The sequence below is a fragment of the Ursus americanus genome, chromosome 23, assembly GCF_024610735.1.
Source record: "Ursus americanus isolate L20-20 chromosome 23, mUrsAme1.1.p, whole genome shotgun sequence".
NCBI classification, from domain to species: Eukaryota; Metazoa; Chordata; class Mammalia; order Carnivora; family Ursidae; genus Ursus; species Ursus americanus.
In genome coordinates, this window is record NC_142149.1 from 43,235,194 (window position 1) to 43,255,574 (window position 20,381).

Here is a 20,381-nt window from a genome sequence, read left to right on the forward strand (position 1 = left end):
AATCTCCGTGTGCGATGAGGACAAATTCCGCCACAACGAGTTCATCGGGGAGACGCGCGTGCCCCTGAAGAAGCTGAAAGCCAACCACACCAAGACGTTCAGCGTCTGCCTGGAGAAGCAGCTGCCGGTGAGCAGGGGCGGGGCTCTGCGGGCTGTCCAGCGCCCTCCGTGCCGGGAACACCCACTCTGTGCCCTGCATGGCTTCAGGTGCTGGGGGAACAGACCAGAATGCATGCCCTCGTGGAGCTTGGGCAGCAGACGGACTCCAAAAAAGGTGGATGACCTCAGCAGAGCCTATGTTAGACAGTGATGAGGGTCACAAAGGAAAGGCGCAGAGCTCAGTGGTTTCGATGGAGCTTCGGGGGATGCTCCTGGCAGAGGGAACAGCAGGTACCAAGGCTGGTGGAGGCACAGACAAGACGCCCGCTGCGTGGGCCAGGGAGCAGGATGGGGCCGGGTCCTAGGAGGTGAGATCAGAGGCTGGGAGGCGGGGGAGCTGGGAGTGAGGCGGGCCACGGGGGGATGCCAGGCAGGGGCAAGGGCATCTGTTCCAAGAGGCTCGCCAGGTGCAGGCTGGGAGGGAGAGGAGGCTGAGCGTGGGGAGGGCTGTGAGGGGACGAGCCTGACCGGCCTGCGCCGGAGCCCCAGCGGAGCGGGAGAAGTGCGGGATCCCGGTTGGGTGCGCTGGCAGCTCAAGCATTCCCAGACGTGGGGGGCGAGCACCTGGAAAGCTGAGGGGTTCCTCACTGTGGTGTGGAGGGCGGCGGGAGGAGCCGCTGGGGTCGCTCCGGAGCTCAGCCGGAGCGCGGTAGGCGTGAGCTGCCTGTGAGCTACCTAGGGGAGACGGAAAATAACTCTTCCCTGGAAATTTCGGTTGTTTGAAAATGTCAAAACCTGTCTTGCCCCTGTTGTCTACAGCAGCTTACCCACCCAAACTCTGTCCATCTGTGTCTCCCCTCTCCCCCTCCACCCTCCCCCCTTCCCCCTACCCTCTCCCCTTTCCCACCTCTTGGAGGCCTGGCCTTCACCCTGCTCAGAAGGGCTGGGAGGCATTGGCCAGGAGGCCCCAGGGTCCCAAGACCTGCCAGCAGCCCAGTGTTCAGGGCACGATCCCCTTTTTAGGACATTTCCCCCCCTAGAGCCCTGGGCGAGGGGAAAGCTCAAGAGGACGGAGCCCGGTGGCCAACCCGTCCCTCCCTAGTGGGGCCTGGGCGCTGGGACAAATGCCCCTGCAGGCTGGCCCGAGTCAAGCCCTGGGAACAAGTCAGCCTGAGGCCAAGATCCCAGCTCTGCCTTTTTGCATAATTTGATCAAATTTTATTCCCTTGTCACATTCTTTCCTATATCACAGACATTTGTATGATGGGTATAACCTTTTTTTGTTTTATTAGTCACTAACCGAAACCCAGTTTTTCCAAATGATCTATGTCACTCGTAACAGGCACCATCAACTCCTACTACAGTTGTGTTGGAGTTTTGAACCCTGATAACAAACAGCTGCGTGGGGACGTGAGCACGCAGGGGTGTGTGTGCGAGTGTGGGTCTGCCTGTGGAAGCACACGTGGGCGTGTTTTCAAGGATGTGGAATGCGTGTGCACATGTGTGTGCGTGCACGTGGCTGGGTGGGAGTATGGGCGTGCCTTGCTCGAATTTGCCAGCAGCTCATCTCTCTGGACTCAGAGACATGCGGTGACCGCAGGAGTGCAGTTCAGGACGACTGCTCCGGCGGTATAGACACATTTTGATGGTACCTTTTAGATTTTACGTAACGTGTGAACATTAGTCATTCTCCGTGAGTACTGAACAATCCCCAGTTCGATGGGTCCCCTATGAAACAACCCGACGTATAATGTCCCACCCCCTGAAAGATGGCTGAAAATACTCCTGCTCGTTTATGTTGTTTCGTTCTCACACCTCACGCAAACTAGCACAGGATCACTGTTGAGCGAGGCCGTCCCGCACCAAGCCCTGGGCCAGAGTGGCAGACTGTTCAGTCTCGCGTGCCTAGTCCGGCCCGTTAATAACGGCCTCCCGGCACTGAAACGTGAGCTCAGAGTAAACGCAGGGATCGCTTAGTCCTGTCTGCTCTGGGTGTGCGAGTTGGGGAGGGTGGCCCTTACTGGGCCTCACAGGAGCGCCATCTCCAGAGAGGTGTGGGTAGGGCCCCTGCCTCTGAGGAGCCGCATGGGGCATCACTTCAGTGACAAGCAGAGGACCGTCATGGGCAAAGCGACATGGCTGGGACTTCAGTGACAGGAGCCTGGCAGAGAGGCCGAAGGAGGGGCCCTGGGGGTTCTAGCTGGAGGTGTCCAGGTGGACAGAGGGTGAGGAGGCGGCGTTCCAGGAGCCGACAGTGAACAGTGGTCTCAGGAGGGTAAGGAATGGGAAATCTCAGGCTAGTTGGGGCAGGGGGCGGAGGGGGCCACCTGTAGCTGAGGTCTGATTCCTGAGGCCTGGACAGCCGCTGCTTGCCCTCCTGCTCCCCTTGGGAGCTCTGTCTTCCGGGTGCTCCCCAGGGGGGCTCCAGGAAGCACTTTCAGGGGGCTGAGGCCAAGGTGACCCCTCACCATCGCCTGGGCCAGCAGACTGCCTCGGTAGCCTGTGGCTGAGGGAGGGTGTGGGAGCGGGTGAGGATAGCCAAGTGTCGTCCTGCCCAACAGGTGGACAAGACTGAAGACAAGTCCCTGGAGGAGCGGGGTCGGATCCTGATCTCCCTCAAGTACAGCTCACAGAAGCAGGGCCTGCTGGTCGGCATCGTGCGCTGCGCCCACCTGGCTGCCATGGACGCCAACGGCTACTCGGACCCCTACGTGAAGACGTGAGTGTGTGGCCCAGGCCAGCGGTCTCCTTCCCCCTTCAGCTCAGAGGACAGGAGTTCAGTGTAGCAAGCACTGACGGCGCCCCGGAGGCACGGCGGGGGCATGGCCTCTGCACTACTCCTTTGGCAACACTGTGGGTTAAGTCTGGCCAGCCCCGTTTCACAGATGAGGAAACTGAGGCCTGTGAACCTTGAGTGGCTTCCCAGGTCACGCCGAGAGAGTCGTTCTCTCCTGACTCCGCATTCAGACCTCCCCTTGACTGTGACCCCCAGAGGGGCCGTTAGCAGGTTGGCGGAAGGGGTGGGCCTGGGCCAGACCAGAGAGCCAGTGAAGAAGCTCCACCAGGACGTAGTGCTGCCCCCGTGCACCCAGCCCTGTGCTGGTGCCTCGGGTGCTGCTAAGGGTCCACCCAGCCCTCCCAGCCGCTCGCGGTGCTGGAGACAAACCCTAAGTCAGGGGGCCGTGCGAGGCGACATGGGCCGGGACTAGGCCGTGGTCCTCGCTGTGAGGGGAAGGCAAGAGCTGGTGGCCCTTCGGGTAGGAAGGAAGCAGGAGGCCCAGGGAGCACCATCAGTGCTCTGGGCCTTCTGCAAATACAAGACGGATGTCAGTCTGTTCCCAGTGAGACTGTTCTCGAAGGGTGGGACATGTGGAGGAGTTTGGCTCAGCAGAAAGGAGGTGTTGCGGTCACGTGGGGGGATAGAGGAGCTGAGACACAGAAGCAGGGATGAGGCTGGTCTGAGGGGACGGCGAGGAGCCCCAGGTGCCAGAGGCTGGGGGAGGCCGGGGCTACTGCACGGCACGACTCTGGGGCTACCATTCCCAGTGGCCACTGTTCCATTTCTGCCAGTTTTAAAATCCTGTTACAGGGGTACCTGGCTGGCTCAGTTGATGGAGCAAGTGATTCTTGATCTCGGGGCTATGGGTTCGAGGCCCGTGTTGGGTGTAGAGACTATTTATTTTTAAATATCACAAAAATGGTGCAGCCACTTTGGAAAACAGTCTGGCAGTTCCTCAAAAGTTACACACGGAGTTACCGTGTAACCTAGCAGTTCCATCCCAGGTACACACCCGAGAGAAACACATGTCCTCACAAACACTTGGACATGTATGTTCATAGCAGCCTTATTCACAGCAGACAAAAGGAAACCCACCTCAATGTCCATCAGCTGATGAATGGGGAAACAAATTGGGCCATATCCATACAATGGAATATTATTAGCTATAAAAAAGAGTGAAGGGGCGCCTGGGTGGCTCGCTCAGTTAAATGTCCGACTCTTGATTTCGGCTCAGGTCATGGTCTGAGGGTCGTGAGGTCGAGCCCCATGTCGGGGTCCGCTCTGGGTGTGGAGCCTGCTTGAGATTCTCTTTCTCCCTCCCCTCCACCCCCCAGCGTGCTCACTCTCTCTCTTAAAAAGAACTTTTTTTTGAAAGGAGTGAAGTACTAATTCATGCTCTAACATCTATGAACTTTGAAAAGATTATTACAAGATTATGCTAACTGGAAGAAACCAAACACAAAAGACCACACCGTGTATAAATTGATTTATATGAAAGTTCAAAACAGGTAAATCCATCGAGGCCAAAAGCAGATTCGATTAGTAGTTGCCAGGGGCTGGGGGAGGGGGTGGGGGGAATGGGGAGTGACCGGATTTCTTTCCGAGGAGATGAAATGTTCTAAAATTGATTGTAACAGTTGCACAGCTCTGTGAACAGACCAAAAACCATTCAACTGTATACTTTAAAGGGTGTATTCTACACTATGTGAGCCATATTTTAGTAGAGCTGTTATTTTTTAAAAATCCAATGCCACCAGGCCCAGGGTCGTTGGGGGAAGGCTGTTCCCCCATACATGGCACAGGGACTAGTGGTTTTCCACATGAAAATGCAGTGAATTGGGTCCCCACGCCAACCGTTAGCAAAACCGTGATTTCCAGTGGATTAGAGACCACTGGGAGAGGCAATGCCGAAACCATTCCGAGGACCAGCAGGAGACTCTCTATAACGATTGGAGGGAAAGTCGCTGATAACCAGTCAACGAGGCCAGTGTGTGCACCCTCTGGCTGCATTATTTCCCCTCCAGGTTTGTATCCTGGAGACCCGTGTGCACTGCAGCACTGCTCTTCGTGGTACACGGGCAAGCGTTCGTCAGCAGAGGACTCGATTCATAAAACGCGGCATATGCATGTAACGTGGTACTGTGCAGTTAAACGGATACGTTAGGACTAGGTAAATTAACATGGACAGCTAGCCAAACATGCCGATCCCAAAAGCAAACTTCGGAACAGTGCACACAGTGTGATACTGTTTCTGTACATTTGTGTATCTCAGACCTGCAGAGACTGTCACAGTAGCGGGGGGGGGGGGGGGTCTCTGGGGAGGGAGCGACGGAGGGAGGGGAAGGGACTAGGGAGGGCAACAAAGTGCCTGCACTTGTGCTTATGATGCCAGAGTTCCGTACAGAAGGAAAGATAATCCAAAGCCAAAATGGCAGTGAGATTTTAAAATCTGGCTCAGTGTCCACCTGCCAGGTTGACAGGAATTTATTTATTTATTTATTTATTTATTTATTTATTTATTTATAAGCTCTTCTTTACCCACCTGACAGAAAGGGCACAAGCAGGGGAAGAAGCAGAGGGAGAGGGAGAAGCAGGCTCCCGGCTGAGCGGAGAGCCCATCGTGGGGCTTGATCCCAGGACCCCGAGATCACGACCTGAGCTGAAGGCAGACGCCTAACCAGCTGAGCCACCCGGGCGCCCCTAAAAGTCAGGTTTATTGAGATAGAGTTTACACATTGTAAGTTTCTCTCCTTCCAGAGTTCAGCTGATATATACAATCTTGTTACCATCACCACAGTCAAGATACAGAATCCTGCTGTCACCCAGAAAGCTCCCCCAGCCCCAGGCAACCATCAGTTTGTTTTCTGTCCCAATAGTTTTGCCCTTTGCAGACTTTCTCATAAAGGCAAACTTTCCGTGTGTTGCCTTTCGAATCTAGCTTCTTTCATAGAGCGTAATGCGTTGGAGATTCACCCACATGGTTATCGCCGAGATAACACATGTTATCACACAGAAGCCACAGTTGGTGCTCAGTTCACTTCATCTTGAAGAGCATCTGAGTTTCCTTTTTTTTTTGAGTATAGTTGCTCATTGCGTTAGTTTCAGGTGTACAGTCGTAGCTAGAGCGCTCTGTACTCTGGCGCTGCTCCCCACAAACGTAGCCGACCTGTCCCCATACACTGTTACGGCACCACTGTGATGTGCCTTTCATCCCTGTGACTTAGTCTCCCACACCTGGAAGCCCGTGCCTCCCACCGCCCTTCACCCACCCTGCCCATCTCCTCCCTCCGCTCTGGCAACCACCAGTTTGTTCTCTGTGTTTATGGGTCTGTTTCTGCTTTGTCTGCTCATTTGTTTTATCCTTTTTTAAAAGATTTTATTTATTTACTTACTTACTTATTATTTACTTATTTAGAGAGAGAGTACAAGTGGGGAGAGGGGGAGAGGGAGAGAGAGGATCTCTAGCAGTCTCCCTGCTGAGCGCAGAGCCTGATGCGGGGCTCAGTCTCACGACCCTGAGATCATGACCTGAACCGAAATCAAGAGTCAGACACTCAACCAGCTGAGCCACACAGGTGTCCCTGCTTCACTCTCTGGGTTCCACACACAAGTGAAATGATACGGTACTCATCTTTCTGCATCTGACTCTTTCATTTACCATCATACTCTGTGTGGCTCCATCCGTGTTGTCACAGGTGGCAAGAGCTCGTTGGTTTTCAGGCTGAGGGATATTCCTGTGTGTGTCTCCCATCTTCCTAATGCACTCGTCTGGCCGTGTCTTGGCTGTTGGAAATAACGCCGCAGTAAACGCGGAGGTGTGTCTATCGTGAATCAGCATTTTCATTTTCTTTGGATAAATACCCAGTAGTAGAATTACTGGATCATACACTATTTCTTTTTTCCATTCTACTATTTGTTGATTACTGAAGGATAGTGGGCAGTGTTACATTAGCTTCAGGTGTACAAGTATATACATTATGCTGTTCTTGCCACCGATGTAGCTCCCAGCTGTCGCCGTGCAACACTCGCAGTACCACTGACTACGTTCCCTGTGCAGTACCTCTTCTTCCCATGACTTGTTCATTTTATAACTGGAAGCCTGCACTTCCCACTCCCTTTAGTATTTTTTTTCTTTTTAGAGAGAGAGTGCATGTAGTGTGAGCACACGCGTGCGCACACACACACACACACACACACGTGTTGGGTGGGGGAGAGGGCGAGAGAGAGAATCTTAAGCAGACTCCATGCCCAACAGGAGCCTGATGCGGGGCTCCATCTCACCACCCTGAGATCATGACCTGAGCCGAAATCAGTAGTAGGACGCTTAACCGACGGAGCCACCCGGGCGCCAGTCCCCTCGGTATTGTTTTGAAGATCCTTCAGGCAGTTTTCCACAGTGGCTGCACCAGTTTACATTCCTGACAGTGCATGAAGGTCCCTTTTTCTCCATATCCTTGTCAGGACTTGTTACTTCTTGTCTTTCTGACACTAGCCATTCTGACAGGTGTGAGGTGCTCTCTCCTTGGGGTTGTGATTTGCATTTCCCTGATGCCGAGTGATGGGGAGCGTCTTTCCATGTGTCTGATAGCCAGCTGTATGTCTTCTTTGGAAAAAGCAGTCTATTCTGCCCACTTTTTAATCAGATATTTTTGGTGTTGTTGCATAAGTTTTTTATATATTGTGGGTATTAACCCCGAAAACGGATATATCATTTGCAGATATCTTCTCTCGATCAGTAGGTTTCTTTTCATTTTGTTAATGGTTTCCGTTGCTGCACAAAAGCTTTATATTTTGATGTAGTCTCGATAGCTCATTTTTGCTTCTGTTTCCCTTGCCTGGAGAGACATATCTAGAACACTGTTGCTAAGGCTAATGCCAGAGAGATTGCTGCTTATATTTTCCTATAGGAGTTTTATAACCGTAAAACTAACCAGGTCTTAATATTCAAATCTTTAATCCAGTTTGAATTTATTTTTGTATATAGTGTAAAAAAAAAACATGGTCCGGTTTTCTCAGCACCATTTATTGAAGAGACTGTCTTTTCCCCATTGTATATTCTTGCCTCCTTTGTTGTATGTTAATTGACCACATAAGCATGGGTTTATTTCTGGGCTCTCTATTCCACGCCATTGATGTATGTGCCGATTTTTGTACCAGTACCATTTTGTTTGTTTGTTTGTTTGTTTGTTTGTTTGTTTGTTTTAAAGAGACAGTGTGAGCAGGGGGGAGGGAGAGGGAGAGAGAAAATCCCAAGCAAGCTCCACACCCAGCACAGAGCCCATCGTGGGGCTCGATCTTAACAACCCCAAGTTCCTGACCTGAGCCAAAATCAAGAGTCGGATACTTAACCCACTGAGCCACCCAGGCACCCAGTACCATTTTGATTACTACAGCTTTGTAGTATGTCTTGAAATCTGGGAGTGTGATACCTCCAGCTTTTTTCTTCTTTCTCAAGATTGCTTTGGGATATTTGGGGTCTTTTGTGGTTCTGTACAAATTTTAGAATTATTTGTTCTAGTTCTGTGAAAAATGTATTTGGTATTTTGATAGCGATTGTACTGAATCTATAGATTGCTTTGGGTCGAATGGACATTTTATCAATATTAATTCTTCCAATCCTTGCATGATGTATCTTTCTATTAGTGTCACCTTCAATTTTTATCATCAACGATGTATAGTTTTCAGAGTACAGGTCTTTCACCTCCTTGGTTAAGTTTATTCTCAGGTATTTTATTCTTTTTGGTGCAATTATAAATGGAATTTTTTTCTCTTTTTTTTTTCTTTCTCTTTTTTTTAGAGAGAGAGAGTCAGGGGGAGGGGCAGAGGGAGAAGGAGAGAGAGAGTCTCAAGCAGGCTCCACGCCCAGCACAAGCCTGTGACATGAGCTCAGTCTCACAACCTGAGATCATGACCTGAGCTGAAATCAGGACTGAGCCACCCAGGTGGCCCTGGAATTGTTTTCTTAGTTTCTCTCTCTGCTAATTCATTATTAGTGCATAGAAATGCAACAGATTGCAATATATTAATTATGTATCCTGCAACTTGACCGAACTCATTTTTTCTAGCACTTCTTTGGTGGACTCATTAGAGTTTTCTATGTATAATATCATGTCATCTGCTAAGTAGAGACAGTTTTACTCCTTCCTTGCCAATATGGATGCTTTTTTATTTCTTATCTAATTGCTGTGGCCAGGACTTCTAGTGGTATATTGAATAAAAATGACAGTTGTCCTTGTTTTGTTCCTGATTAAGAAGAAAGGCTCTCAGGGGCGCCTGGGTGGCACAGCGGTTAAGCGTCTGCCTTCGGCTCAGGGCGTGATCCCGGCGTTCTGGGATCGAGTCCCACATCAGGCTCCTCCGCTGGGAGCCTGCTTCTTCCTCTCCCACTCCCCCTGCTTGTGTTCCCTCTCTCGCTGGCTGTCTCTCTCTGTCAAATAAATAAATAAAATCTTTAAAAAAAAAAAAAGAAGAAGAAGAAAAGCTCTCAGGTTTTTACCAAGTATGATGTTCGCTGTGGGTTAGTCATATGTAGCCTTTATTATGTTCAGATGTGTTCCCTGTAAACCAACTTTGTTGAGAGTTTTTATCATGAATGGATGTTGAATTTTGTCAGATTCTTTTTCTGCATCTATTGAGATGATCATGTAATGTTTATCTTCCATTTTGTTAATGTGGTCTATCGTGTCGATTTGTGGGTATTGAACCATCCTTGCATGTCTGGAATAAATCCCACTTGATCATAGTGAATGATCTTTTTAATATATTGTTGAATGTGGTTTGCTAGTATTTCCTTAAGGATTTTTGCATCTCTGTTCATGTTGACCTGTAGTTCGTCTGTTCTCCCTCCCTCCCTCTCTCTCTCTTTCTTTCTCTCCTTCTTTCTTTTTTGTAGTGTCTTTTTTTTTTTTTTGAGATTTTATTTATTTATTGGACAGAGAGAGAGATAGCGAGAGAGGGAACACAAGCAGGGGGAGTGGGAGAGGGAGAGCAGGCTTCCCTCCGAGCAGGGAGTCTGATGTGGGGCTCCATCCGAGGACACTGGGATCATGACCTGAGCCGAAGGCAGATACTTAATGACTGAGCCACCCAGGTGCCCTTTTGTAGTGTCTTTGTCTGGTTGTGGTATCAGGCTAATACTGTGCTCATAGAATGTATTGGGAAGCTTTCCTTCCTCTTCCATTTTTTTAGAATAGTTTAAAGAGAATAGGCATTAACTCTTCTTTAAGTGGTTGGTAGAATTCACCTGCGAATCCATCTGGTCCTGGACTTTTGTTTGTTGGGAGATTTTTTGATTGCTGATTCAATTTCATTACTAGTAATGAGTCTGTTCAGATTTTCTATTTCTTTTCATTGGTTTTAGAAGATTATATGTTTCTAGAAATTTATTCATTTCTTCAGGGTTGTCTGATTTGTTGGCATGTAATTTTTCATAGTAGTCTCTTATAATCATTTGTATTACTGTGTTGTCAGTTCTTTTTCATTTCTGACTTTATTTACTTGGGTCCTCTCTTTTTATCTTGATCAGTCTGGTTGAAAGTTTACCAATTTTGTTTATTTTTTTTAAAGAACCCGCTCTTGGGTGGCTCAGTCGGGTAAGCGTCTGCCTTCGGCTCAGGTCATGATCCTAGAGTCCTGGGATCGAGCCCCACATCAGGCTCCCTGCTCACTGGTGTGTCTGCTTCTTCCTCTGCCCCTCACCCCACTCGTGCTGTCTCTCACTCTCTCTCAAATAAATAAATAAAATCTTTAAAAAATAAAAAAATAAAAAATAAAGAATGAGCTCTTGGTTTCATTGGTATCCCCCCCCCTTTTTGGTATTTTTCCTGTTTTTAAGTCTTTATTTCATTTACTTCTACTCTGATCTTTATTATTTCCTTCTTTTAACTTTGGGCCTTGTTTATTGTTCTTTTTCTAGTTCCTTTAGGTGTAAGTTTAGATTGTTTTTTTGAGATTTTTCTTGTGTCTTGAGGTAGGACTGTATCACCATACATTTCCCTCTTAGAACTACTTTTGCTACATCCCATAATAGAACTACTTTTGCTACATCCCAAAAATTATGGACCATTGTGTTTTCATTTTCGCTTGTCTCCATGTATTTTTAAATTTTCTCTTCAATTTCTTGTTGACCCATTGGCTGTTTAGTAGTATGCTGTTTATCCTCCATGTGTTTGTGGTTTTTCCAGTTTTTTTCTTTTGATTTCTAGTTTCATGCTGTTGTTGTTGGAAAAAATGCTTGATACGATTTCAGTCTTCTTAAATGTAGAGTTTTTTAAATATATTTTTTTAGATTTGAGAGAGAAAGCAGGGGAGGGGTAGAGGGAGTGATAGAGAATCCCAAGCTAAGCATGGAGCCTGACATGGGGCTCAATCTCACAACTCTGGGATCATGACCTGAGCCAAAATCAATAGTAGAGGCCTAACCAACTGAGCCACCCAGGTACCCCTTAAATGTAGAGATTTGTTTTGTGGCCTAACAGGGGATGGGTCCTGGAGAATGTTCCATCTGTACCCGAAAAGAATATGTGTCGTGTTGTTTTTGGATGGAAAGCTCGGTACATGTCTGTTAAGTCCATCTCGTCTAATGTGCCGCTCAGAGACACGGGTTCCTTATTGATTTTCTGCCTGGATGAGCTATGCATTGATGTAATTGGGGTATTAGTCACCCACTATTATTACATTACCGTCAGTTTTGTTCCTTACGTCTGTTCTATTTGCTTTATGTATTTAGGTGCTATAGTGTTGGGCGCATAGATATTTATAACTCATGTTTTCTTGTTGGACCAATCTCCTCATTTTATAATGTCCTTGTCTCTTTGTTTTAAAATCCATTTTGTCTGATGTAAGTAAGTATTGCTACCTAACCTCCCCCCCCCGCCCTGTTCGTCCTCACCCCTGATTCCATTTGCATGGCATATCTTTTTCCACCCCTTCATTTTCAGTCTGTGTCTTTAAGTCTGAACTGAGTATCTTGTAGAAAGCATATATATGGGTCTAGTCTTTGTTACCCATTCTGTCACCCTCTGTCATTTGATTGGAGTACTTAGACCATTTAGATTTAAAGTAATTATTGCTAGGTGTTATTCCTATCAGTGCTTACTGCCATTTTGTTAAGTGTTTCCTGTTGGTTTTTGTGAGTTTCCAGTTACTGGTGACTGCGTAAAGCGGCTAAAGAACAGGGTTTGTGTGGATCTGTGTCTTCGTTTCTCTCTCCCACCTCCAGCTTTCTTCCGTACATATTTTGTAGTGTTTTTATAATGAACTAGTGTTATTTATGTAATAAAAAATCACAGCTAAAAAATCAACAATTAGATACCACTTTCTGCCTTTCAAACCAGCAGGGATTTTTATTTTCACAACTGGAAGTTTGTACCTCTTAATTCCCTTAACCTGCTTCGCTTATCCCCTCCCCTTCCTCTCCTTCCCTTCTGGCAACCACCAGATTGTTCTCTGTTTTTGAGGATGATTCTGTTTTTTTGTTCATTTGCTTTGTTTTTTAGATTTCGTATATAAGTGAAATCATACGGTATTTGTCTTTCTGACTTATTTCCCTTAGCATAACACCCTGTAGGTCCATTCATGTTGCCACAGATGGCAAGATCTCATTCTATTTTATGGTTAATATTCTAGTGTGTGTGTGTGTGTGTGTGTGTGTGTGTGTGTATGCATATGGACAGATACATATATACACACGTATACTATATATCTACATACACAACATAGATACACACACGTAACATATATGTACACACACACGCATATATACACACACCACAACTTTCTTATCCATTCATCTATCAGTGGACACTTGGGCTGCTTCCATAATTTGGCTATTGTATATAATGCTTCAGTAAACAGGGGTATATATATATCTTTTTGAATTGGTGTTTTCATTTTCTTTGGGTAAATACTCAGTAATGGATTTGGTAGTTCTATTTTTAATCTTTTGAGGAACCTCCACACTGTTTTCCACGGTGGCTGCACCAGTTTACATTCCCACCAGCAGTGCATGAGGGTTCCCTCTTCTCCACATCTTTTTTATTTTTTTAAGATTTTATTTATTCATTGGACAGAGAGAACACAAGCAGGGAGAGCAGCAGGCAGAGGGAGAGGGAGAAGCAGGCTCCCCGCCAAGCAGGGAGCCTGACACGGGGCCCGATCCCAGAACCGTGGGTTTGTGACCTGAGCTAAAGGCGGCTGCTTAACCGACTGAGCCCCCCAGGCACCCCCTCCTTTCTCCACATCTTCACCAACACTTCCGTCTTGTCTTTTTGATACTGGGCATTCTGACCGGTGCGAGGCGCTGTCCCGTCGTGGTTTTGATTTGCATTGCCCTGATGATTGTTGGTTTCCTGCATCTGTTGGTCTTCTGTATGTCTCTTTAGAAAAATGTCTTTTCAGGTTCCCTGCCCATTTCTAAATCAGATTATTTGGGGTTTTTTGGTGTTGAGTTGTATACGTTCTTTATATATTTTGGGTACTAACCCCTTGTCAGATAAATCGTTTGCAAATATTTTCTCCCATTCAGTAAATTCTCTTTTCATTTTGTGGATGGTTTCGTGTGCTGTGCAAAAGCTTTTGATTTTGGTGTAGTCCCGATAGTTTATTTTTTTGCGTTTGTTTCCGTTGCCCGAGGAGACGTCCCTCCGTATGTGGCTAAGGCTGATGTTCAGGAGATCGTGCAAACCAGCGAGGATTTAAGGCGGCGCTCCTCGGCTCTGCTGAGGGCACTGGGTGTCATCTGTATGGCCGAGTCAGAGGACAGTCGGGCATAATGAAGCGAGAAGCTGGATACATGTGCGCCTTTGGGTGGGTCGCTGCGCTTCTAGGAATTCAGCCATTCCTTCAGCAGATGTTGGCTGACGGACCCGTGTACTGAGCCCCCGGGAGGGTGCCAGGAAGCTGATGGTGAGATGGGGGTAGTCCCCACCCCCAAAGCACCCTGGGCAGAGGCGGGACAGTTATCACTCAAGTGTCTATTCAGGGACAGGTTAAGAAGTTCTGCAAAGGAATTCCTGTCCTGGCTTCTGAGTACCAGCCCTGTGCTGAGCAGCTGTGTGGCCTTGGGCAAGTCCCTCTACCTCTCTGAGCCTGATGAAAGCTCTTCGGCATCAAAGTCTAAGGTGCTCACGCCTCTAGAGGAGCTGGCTCACAGGCCAGGCTCGCCTCTCCCTGCAGGCAAGCTCCAGCGAGGTAGAGGCGATGGAATATACGAAGGCATTATATACTGCAGATAGTATTTATAGTTCTAGACGATAACTGACATACTTTAGAAAGATGATTTTCATGGCATGTGAATTATATGTCAATAAACCTGCTACTTAAAAGAGGAAAATCTCTAACAAGGGACCAACTCTGGTAAAAATGTTTTTCTGGTGGGAAATGAAAGCTTTATGAAAATTTGACTTCCAGAAACAAGGAAAAACCTCTAGGAGAGAAGGGGACTCTGTGGTTGACTTCAGAAATGGGCGTGGACAGAGGTCTAGGTGACGAAGGAACCACTTGCTTCTCCCGCTGCACTGACCGCTAACCTTTGCCACGGGGGGTCCTCTGCTGAGTAGGAACAGGAGGCCCGGGGACCGAGCAGCTCCTCAAAGCCCTGCTGCTCCAGCCGGGCCCGCAGCCTCTCCCCACCCCTGCCCATTTGTTGGCTATGATTCCAGATACCTGAAGCCAGATGTGGACAAGAAATCTAAACATAAGACAGCAGTAAAGAAGAAGACCCTGAACCCCGAATTCAACGAGGTACAAGGGGCTGGCGAAGCTGCTGGGAAGCTGCTTGCTCTCCCCCAGGGCAGGGGGCCTGGGCCGACTGATTTTTCCAAGGGCCGCTGTGGGAACTGAGGGCTGGGAGGGGCCCCCAGGAGAGCCCCCAGCCATGGGGGCAGGGGAGAGACAGGCCAGGCCGAACCAGGCTGAGGTGGTACAGATGGAGGGGCAGGGCAGCCGGAAAGCTCTTCCGAGGATCAAATTGATAGGACGTGGCCATGCAGGATGTGGAGGTGGAATGGGGGGACCCAGCATCAAGAGGGGAGGTGCAAGCCAGGTGGGGGAAGCGCTGGGTGGGATGTGAGAATGTGAGGTACCCAGGGCCTTGAGAAGGCCTGGTCCCGGGGGATACCCAGGTCCTCACCCAGGGGGCATCTGGAGAGGAGCAGAGGGGCCTAGGGAAGAGCCTGAACGACTGAGGAGCAGGCAGAGGAGACTAAGGAGATGCTTCCAGAGAGTGAAGGGGATACCAGATGTCAGATCATCCCGGGAGCCTGTGGAAGAGAGTTTCACAAAGAAGGGAGTGGTGGGCAGAGCAGCCCCGAGAGACGTCAGGCACAGGAGGCCAGCACGCGTGTGCTGGTCCGCAGCAAGAGGCTCTCGGAGAGCTGGGGGCAGCGGCTTCGGTGACAGAGGCGCAGGTCGGTTGGAGGGCAGGGGACCCTGAGGACCCCAGCCAGGCTCTCAGGCAGAAGCGGGTGGAATGGGTGAGAACCTGCCCTCATCCACCGCCGAGCACTGACACCCCTCCCATCCATCTGTCCCTCCCACCCTCTCTCCCTCCATTCGTGCCTCCGCGCTCCACACCTCGCAGCCTTCCTGGCCACTGGCCAAGTTCCAGGCCCTGTGGTGTTGGCCCTGACTCTCTTCTTCTGACCACCAGGAGTTCTGTTACGAGATTAAGCATGGGGACCTGGCCAAGAAGACCCTGGAAGTCACTGTTTGGGATTATGACATTGGAAAATCCAACGATTTCATTGGTAAGAGCACCCAGTGAGAATGCTGTTTGACCACATGGCCTGTTCTGGGTTCACAGAGGGCAGCGGCCCTGAATCCAGGCCACAGCCCCTCCTTCCTGGCCTCTATGGCTCCGGCTTTCCCCAGGGGGCCTCAGACCTTAACCAGACTGTCTCATGTGACAGAGGACTAGCTAGGCCCAGAGAGGGCAAGAGGCCTGGCAGGGTCACCCAGCAGGCTATGGTGGAGCCGGGCTGAGAAGTGAGGGTGGCCAGTGCTTTGGGCTGGACTCTGAGCCCCTGTGGCCCTGAACCCGCGTCGGCCTCCTGGCTGCCCTTGGCCCCTAACACGTGACGTTGCCCTTCACCCCCAGCATTGCTCTGGTTCCGGAGAGGGGAAGGATGGGATCCTGGGCCCTGGCCAGGCGGTGGAAGGGGGCAGGCTGAGTGTGGCGTGGTGGGCAGTGGTGGTGGTCGGACCTGGGCCCCCCTCAGAGCCCGGGGGGCAGGGTGGAGAGTACAGCCCGGGAGCGCAGAATCCGGAGAGGGTGGTGTTGGGTCGGTCTTACGGGAGCACCTGCCCCCGGGGCCCCTGGAGTCACTGTGTCCCCGGCTCCCCGCTCGGCTCCCCTCGTGCAGGCGGCGTGGTTCTGGGCATCAACGCTAAGGGCGAGCGCCTGAAGCACTGGTTTGACTGCCTGAAGAACAAGGACAAGCGGATAGAGCGCTGGCACACGCTCACCAGCGAGCTCCCGGGGGCCGTGCTCAGCGACTGAGCAGCCCCACCTGCCGCCGCACCCGCCCCTGCCCGTCTCCTGGCCCGGCCTGGCCCCGGGCCTCCTCAGCCACCACCAGGGGCCTCGGCCCTCATCTTGCGGGAGATCCAGGACGCCTGCTCGGACGCCGGGCCGCTGCTTGGAGGCCGTGGCGGGCTCAGCCGCTCCGGGGACAGCAAGGCCAGCTGGGCCCGCTTTCAGCCCCTGAGGCCCAAGAGGGCGGGAGATGGGAGAGGACCGTGGCCTCAGCGCCCACCCCGGGGAAGGGAATGGGGCTGTCTTGGGGGCTGAGGGCCCCAGTGGAGGTCAGCGGTAAGGCCCAGGGACCCCAGGCTGAGAGAACAGGAGTGCAGGGGCGCCTTGGCAGGGCCAGTGAGAACTCCTGAGAGGGACGTTAGGGAGAGGGGCATGGGGGGAAGGAGACTTGGCAAAGTATTCCCCAAAGGAGGTTCTTACTACACCCGTTCCTCGCTGGCCTTACTGGGCAGGTGGAGAAAAGCTGAGCAAGGAGTGTGGTGAAGTTCCTACAGGCTCTCACTGAACATGGGCAATTGGCAAGCACTTCGCTCAGTGATTCCACGAGCCCTCGGAGATGAATGAGACCCAGGGCCTGCCCTCTTAGAGGTCTTTGTCTAATCAAGGAGCTAAAAACAAACCATTACAACAGGGAATGAGGAATACCAAGGCCAGGCTGACATACCTGTGAGTGCCATGGACTCTGACTCTGCTGGGAGGCAGGGAGGGCTTCCTGGAGGAGGTGATGCTTCAGCAAGGCCTTGAAGGGTGAGTGGAGTTTCTGGGCAGACAAAGGGGAAGGACAACGTGTGCAGCAGGAATGACCTATAAAAGCCTAGAGGGGAGAGTATAGTGATTGGGCTAGGGTCGCTGTGCAAGACCTGGGGTGTCACTCTGGAGACAGGGTGTGTTAGGACAGGAGTGGGGCCTAGAGGTGATGTCACCCACCCCTGGCCTGCCAGGCTAGCCCCAGCTCATAGCTTTGGGGGAAGCGATGGAGCACTGTGGTGGATCTGATGTTGGGGCAGGGTCAAGTTCAGTCCTCAGACCCAGTACCCCCACCTTTCATCTTTCTCCTTCCAAGGAACTTGGAGGATGGATCTTCCCTCTCATTCTTACCAGCTCAAGCATGAGGTCAGCTGTAATCAAGAAGAGGGTTTCCCCCCACACACACTTTTCTTCATGAAAAGAAGCAAAAAGTCCTCATCTCCACCTTCTTCTTCCCTTCATCCACCCCCTTCTAAGTTCAGGGCTGGGGAGTAAGGGGTCCAGGTGAATGTCACACATCCTGGCCCTACTGTGGCCACTGATGTCCCTTTCAAGGAGTGCTGGGTGGCAGTCCAGGGCCTTCTTTCTGAGAAGGCCTGTGAGGCTGGCTCCTACCTCCAGGAGCTTGAGAGAGACACACACCCTGCCTGGTGGGCCTGGCACCCTGAGTCGGGTTGAGGGCGGAATTTGGGGGCCCAGGTGTGAAGCCCCAAGTTTTTCCTGCCTACCAAGGGGCCTTCAAGGCTGCTGTATGAACAAATGCAGAACCAGGGAATTTCTGTTTGCCCCAGCACCGCACTAATGGAACACAGAGGCCCAGAGAGGGAAAGCGACCCGCCTGAGTGAGGCCTCCCTGCCCTCCCGGCCAGGCTTCCTGGCCCCTGCCTCAGGCCCAGCCCCAGCCCCAGCCCCAAGCTCTGGATACCACACTTCAAGGGAAGGAGGGTGCTGGGCTCCTGTTAGCTGCCTGCCTGGGGCTCAGCCCTGCCTGCTGCAGACACAAAGCACATCACCATCTGAGGCCTAGGGTGATGATGCGAATTCCACCAAGTGCCCATGAGCCCGTTCCCATTCTGCAGGGACAACAGGACTCCGGCCCCCACACAGCACCTGGCAACGTTGCTGGTCACAGAGCCTTGGTTTTCCTGTCTTTAAGGTGGCTTTGTGTAAAGGGTTTTACATGCGCTGTCTTAATAGATTTTCACAATTCCATGAGGTGGGTTTGTCATTATTTGACAGACGAAGAACTAGATCAGAGAGGCTGAGGAGTTGGTCAGTGTCACACAGCAGGGAAAGGGCAAACCAGGTCTCGGCCCGGGTCCCGTGCCTGCCACATCCTCCGGTTGTTGGGGAGCTAGTACTCCCCAGTCCTCTCCCTCCTGTGCTGTGGAGGGCTCAGCAGATACATTCAGAAGACTCGGGAAGCTCTGGCGCATGATGCAGGGGTGGGACCACGGCGCTGTCCTGCTGCCTCATCCCCTAGATGGCTTTGAAATCATCGATGCACTTAGAGCTTCCCCAGAGGTCCCCACCCCCCAGGCCTGGAACTCAGCTGTCCCTCCCCAGCCTGTGAGTCTGTGGGTCAGGCCTTCCTCCTCAAGGGGGCTGAGGCAGGGGCTCCTCTTTTCTCCACAAGGCTGGAATGGGGGAACCTCTGGGGGACTAAGCAGACAGATGGCCTATTTTGGGGGGGCGTCCTGGCTCCGTGAGCCCTGGGTACTTTCCAGCTTTGCCTCTTGGAGGACCTCATTAGGAAAGGAGCTGCAGAGCTGCTCCGTGAAGGTACTGAAATGCTGAATGGCACGGCCAGAAGGGGCCGCGAGTCTCGCCGAGTACAGCTTCCTCCTTAGACACCGGGGAAACTGAGGCCCAGCGAGTGTAAGGAGCCCATTTAGGGCTCTGTACTGCCCTGGGCTGTGCAAGGGTAGACTTGGTCCTGAAAGGTGGTCCCAGCTGACCACGGGGACAGGATGGGAGGTGGATCTTCTGGACAACCGGCCCAAGTGGAGGGTGGGGCGCTTAGGGAGGAGGCCCCTCGGGAGTGAGGGAATCTTCACCAGGACCCTGGCTCTGCTCCTGACCCCTTGCAGAATGTGTTTCTGTTAAAGCTCTTCGGGAAGCTGCGGTAATCAGCTCTGCCTTTGACCTCAAACTGGCATCTTCCCCTGGTCTGTCGGCCCCACAGAAAGATGGGAACGTTCACGCCCCTCCCCCACCACCGACAAAAAGTAACTCCAAAGTCTGGCGTCTGGGACCAGGAAGTCGCCCGCCCGCGCGCTGCAGCCGCCTCCACGCCCGCCTCCCACCGCCACCCCCAGCCAATCCCAGACGGGCCCGTCTTCCGACCGTGAGGCGGTAACCTCCTGACCCCTAGCGGCAAGAGCGAGGAACTGCGCCTCCCGGCCCGTGCATGTCCCGCCGTCCGTTCTCAGACCGAGAGAACCCCCGATGCATGGACTCTGGCTGTCGTCGACGCAGACTCGTGCACTGCTTAACACCGTTTTGCTACCATGTGGCGGCTGCAGAAAACGTCCTTAAACTGCAGCCCCCCACACAATTTTTGTACTTTCGTCTGACCTACTCGAGGGTGTCCTTTTTAAGTCTTATTTGTTAATATTTATAATGACCTATAATTCAAAGTAAATGAAAACGTTCACTGCAATCGCATTGGCTTGAGAGACTCCTTTAAATAGATTTGGATGAAAGGACCTTAAAGAATGAGAAAATGGCAGCTGAGGCTCGCTCAGCACCTTGTCTCCCTTGACTGTCACCAAGAACTCATTAGAGGTAGGTCTCAAGTTACACATGGGAACACTAAGGCTCAGAGAGGTTAAATCACAGCTGGTAAGTGACACAAGCAGGACTCAACTCATGCCCCCCAGGCCTTTTTATACCGGGATCAGCGTGCCACGCTGTCACCCACTCATTGGGCAAACAGCTGTGGAGTATTAAGGCTACCACCGGGCCCTGGCCTAGGCCCCTGGGGCAATTGTCGGCAAGGCGGCCAAGAGTAAATCTAGCCTGTTAAAAGACGGCAGTAGGGGCACCCGGCTGGCTCCATCCGTGAAGAGTGTCGCTTGATCTCTGGCTCATGAGTTTGAGCCCCACTTTGGGGGTAGAAATTACTTAAGCAAAAACAAAGGAATGAGGGTTGTGGGGGGGTTGGGCTTAAGTAGGGAGGTGAGGTGGACCTTTCCAAAGGACCTTCCCTTCTTTGGAGGG

At 51.2% G+C, this 20,381-nt stretch overlaps 1 protein-coding gene across 1 annotated transcript in view; it reads left to right on the forward strand.

Annotated features, from left to right (window-relative positions):
* The window catches only part of DOC2B (double C2 domain beta), a 33,967-nt gene extending 14,146 nt beyond the window's left edge, over positions 1-19,821 (forward strand). Inside the window, exons 5-9 of the mRNA XM_045773123.2 lie at positions 1-127; positions 2,661-2,818; positions 14,539-14,620; positions 15,528-15,624; positions 16,240-19,821. Coding sequence (XP_045629079.1) covers positions 1-127; positions 2,661-2,818; positions 14,539-14,620; positions 15,528-15,624; positions 16,240-16,376 — 601 coding nt within the window. The 3' untranslated portion in view covers positions 16,377-19,821. The remainder of the gene's footprint in view (positions 128-2,660; positions 2,819-14,538; positions 14,621-15,527; positions 15,625-16,239) is intronic.
* The last annotated feature ends 560 nt before the right edge of the window (positions 19,822-20,381 follow it).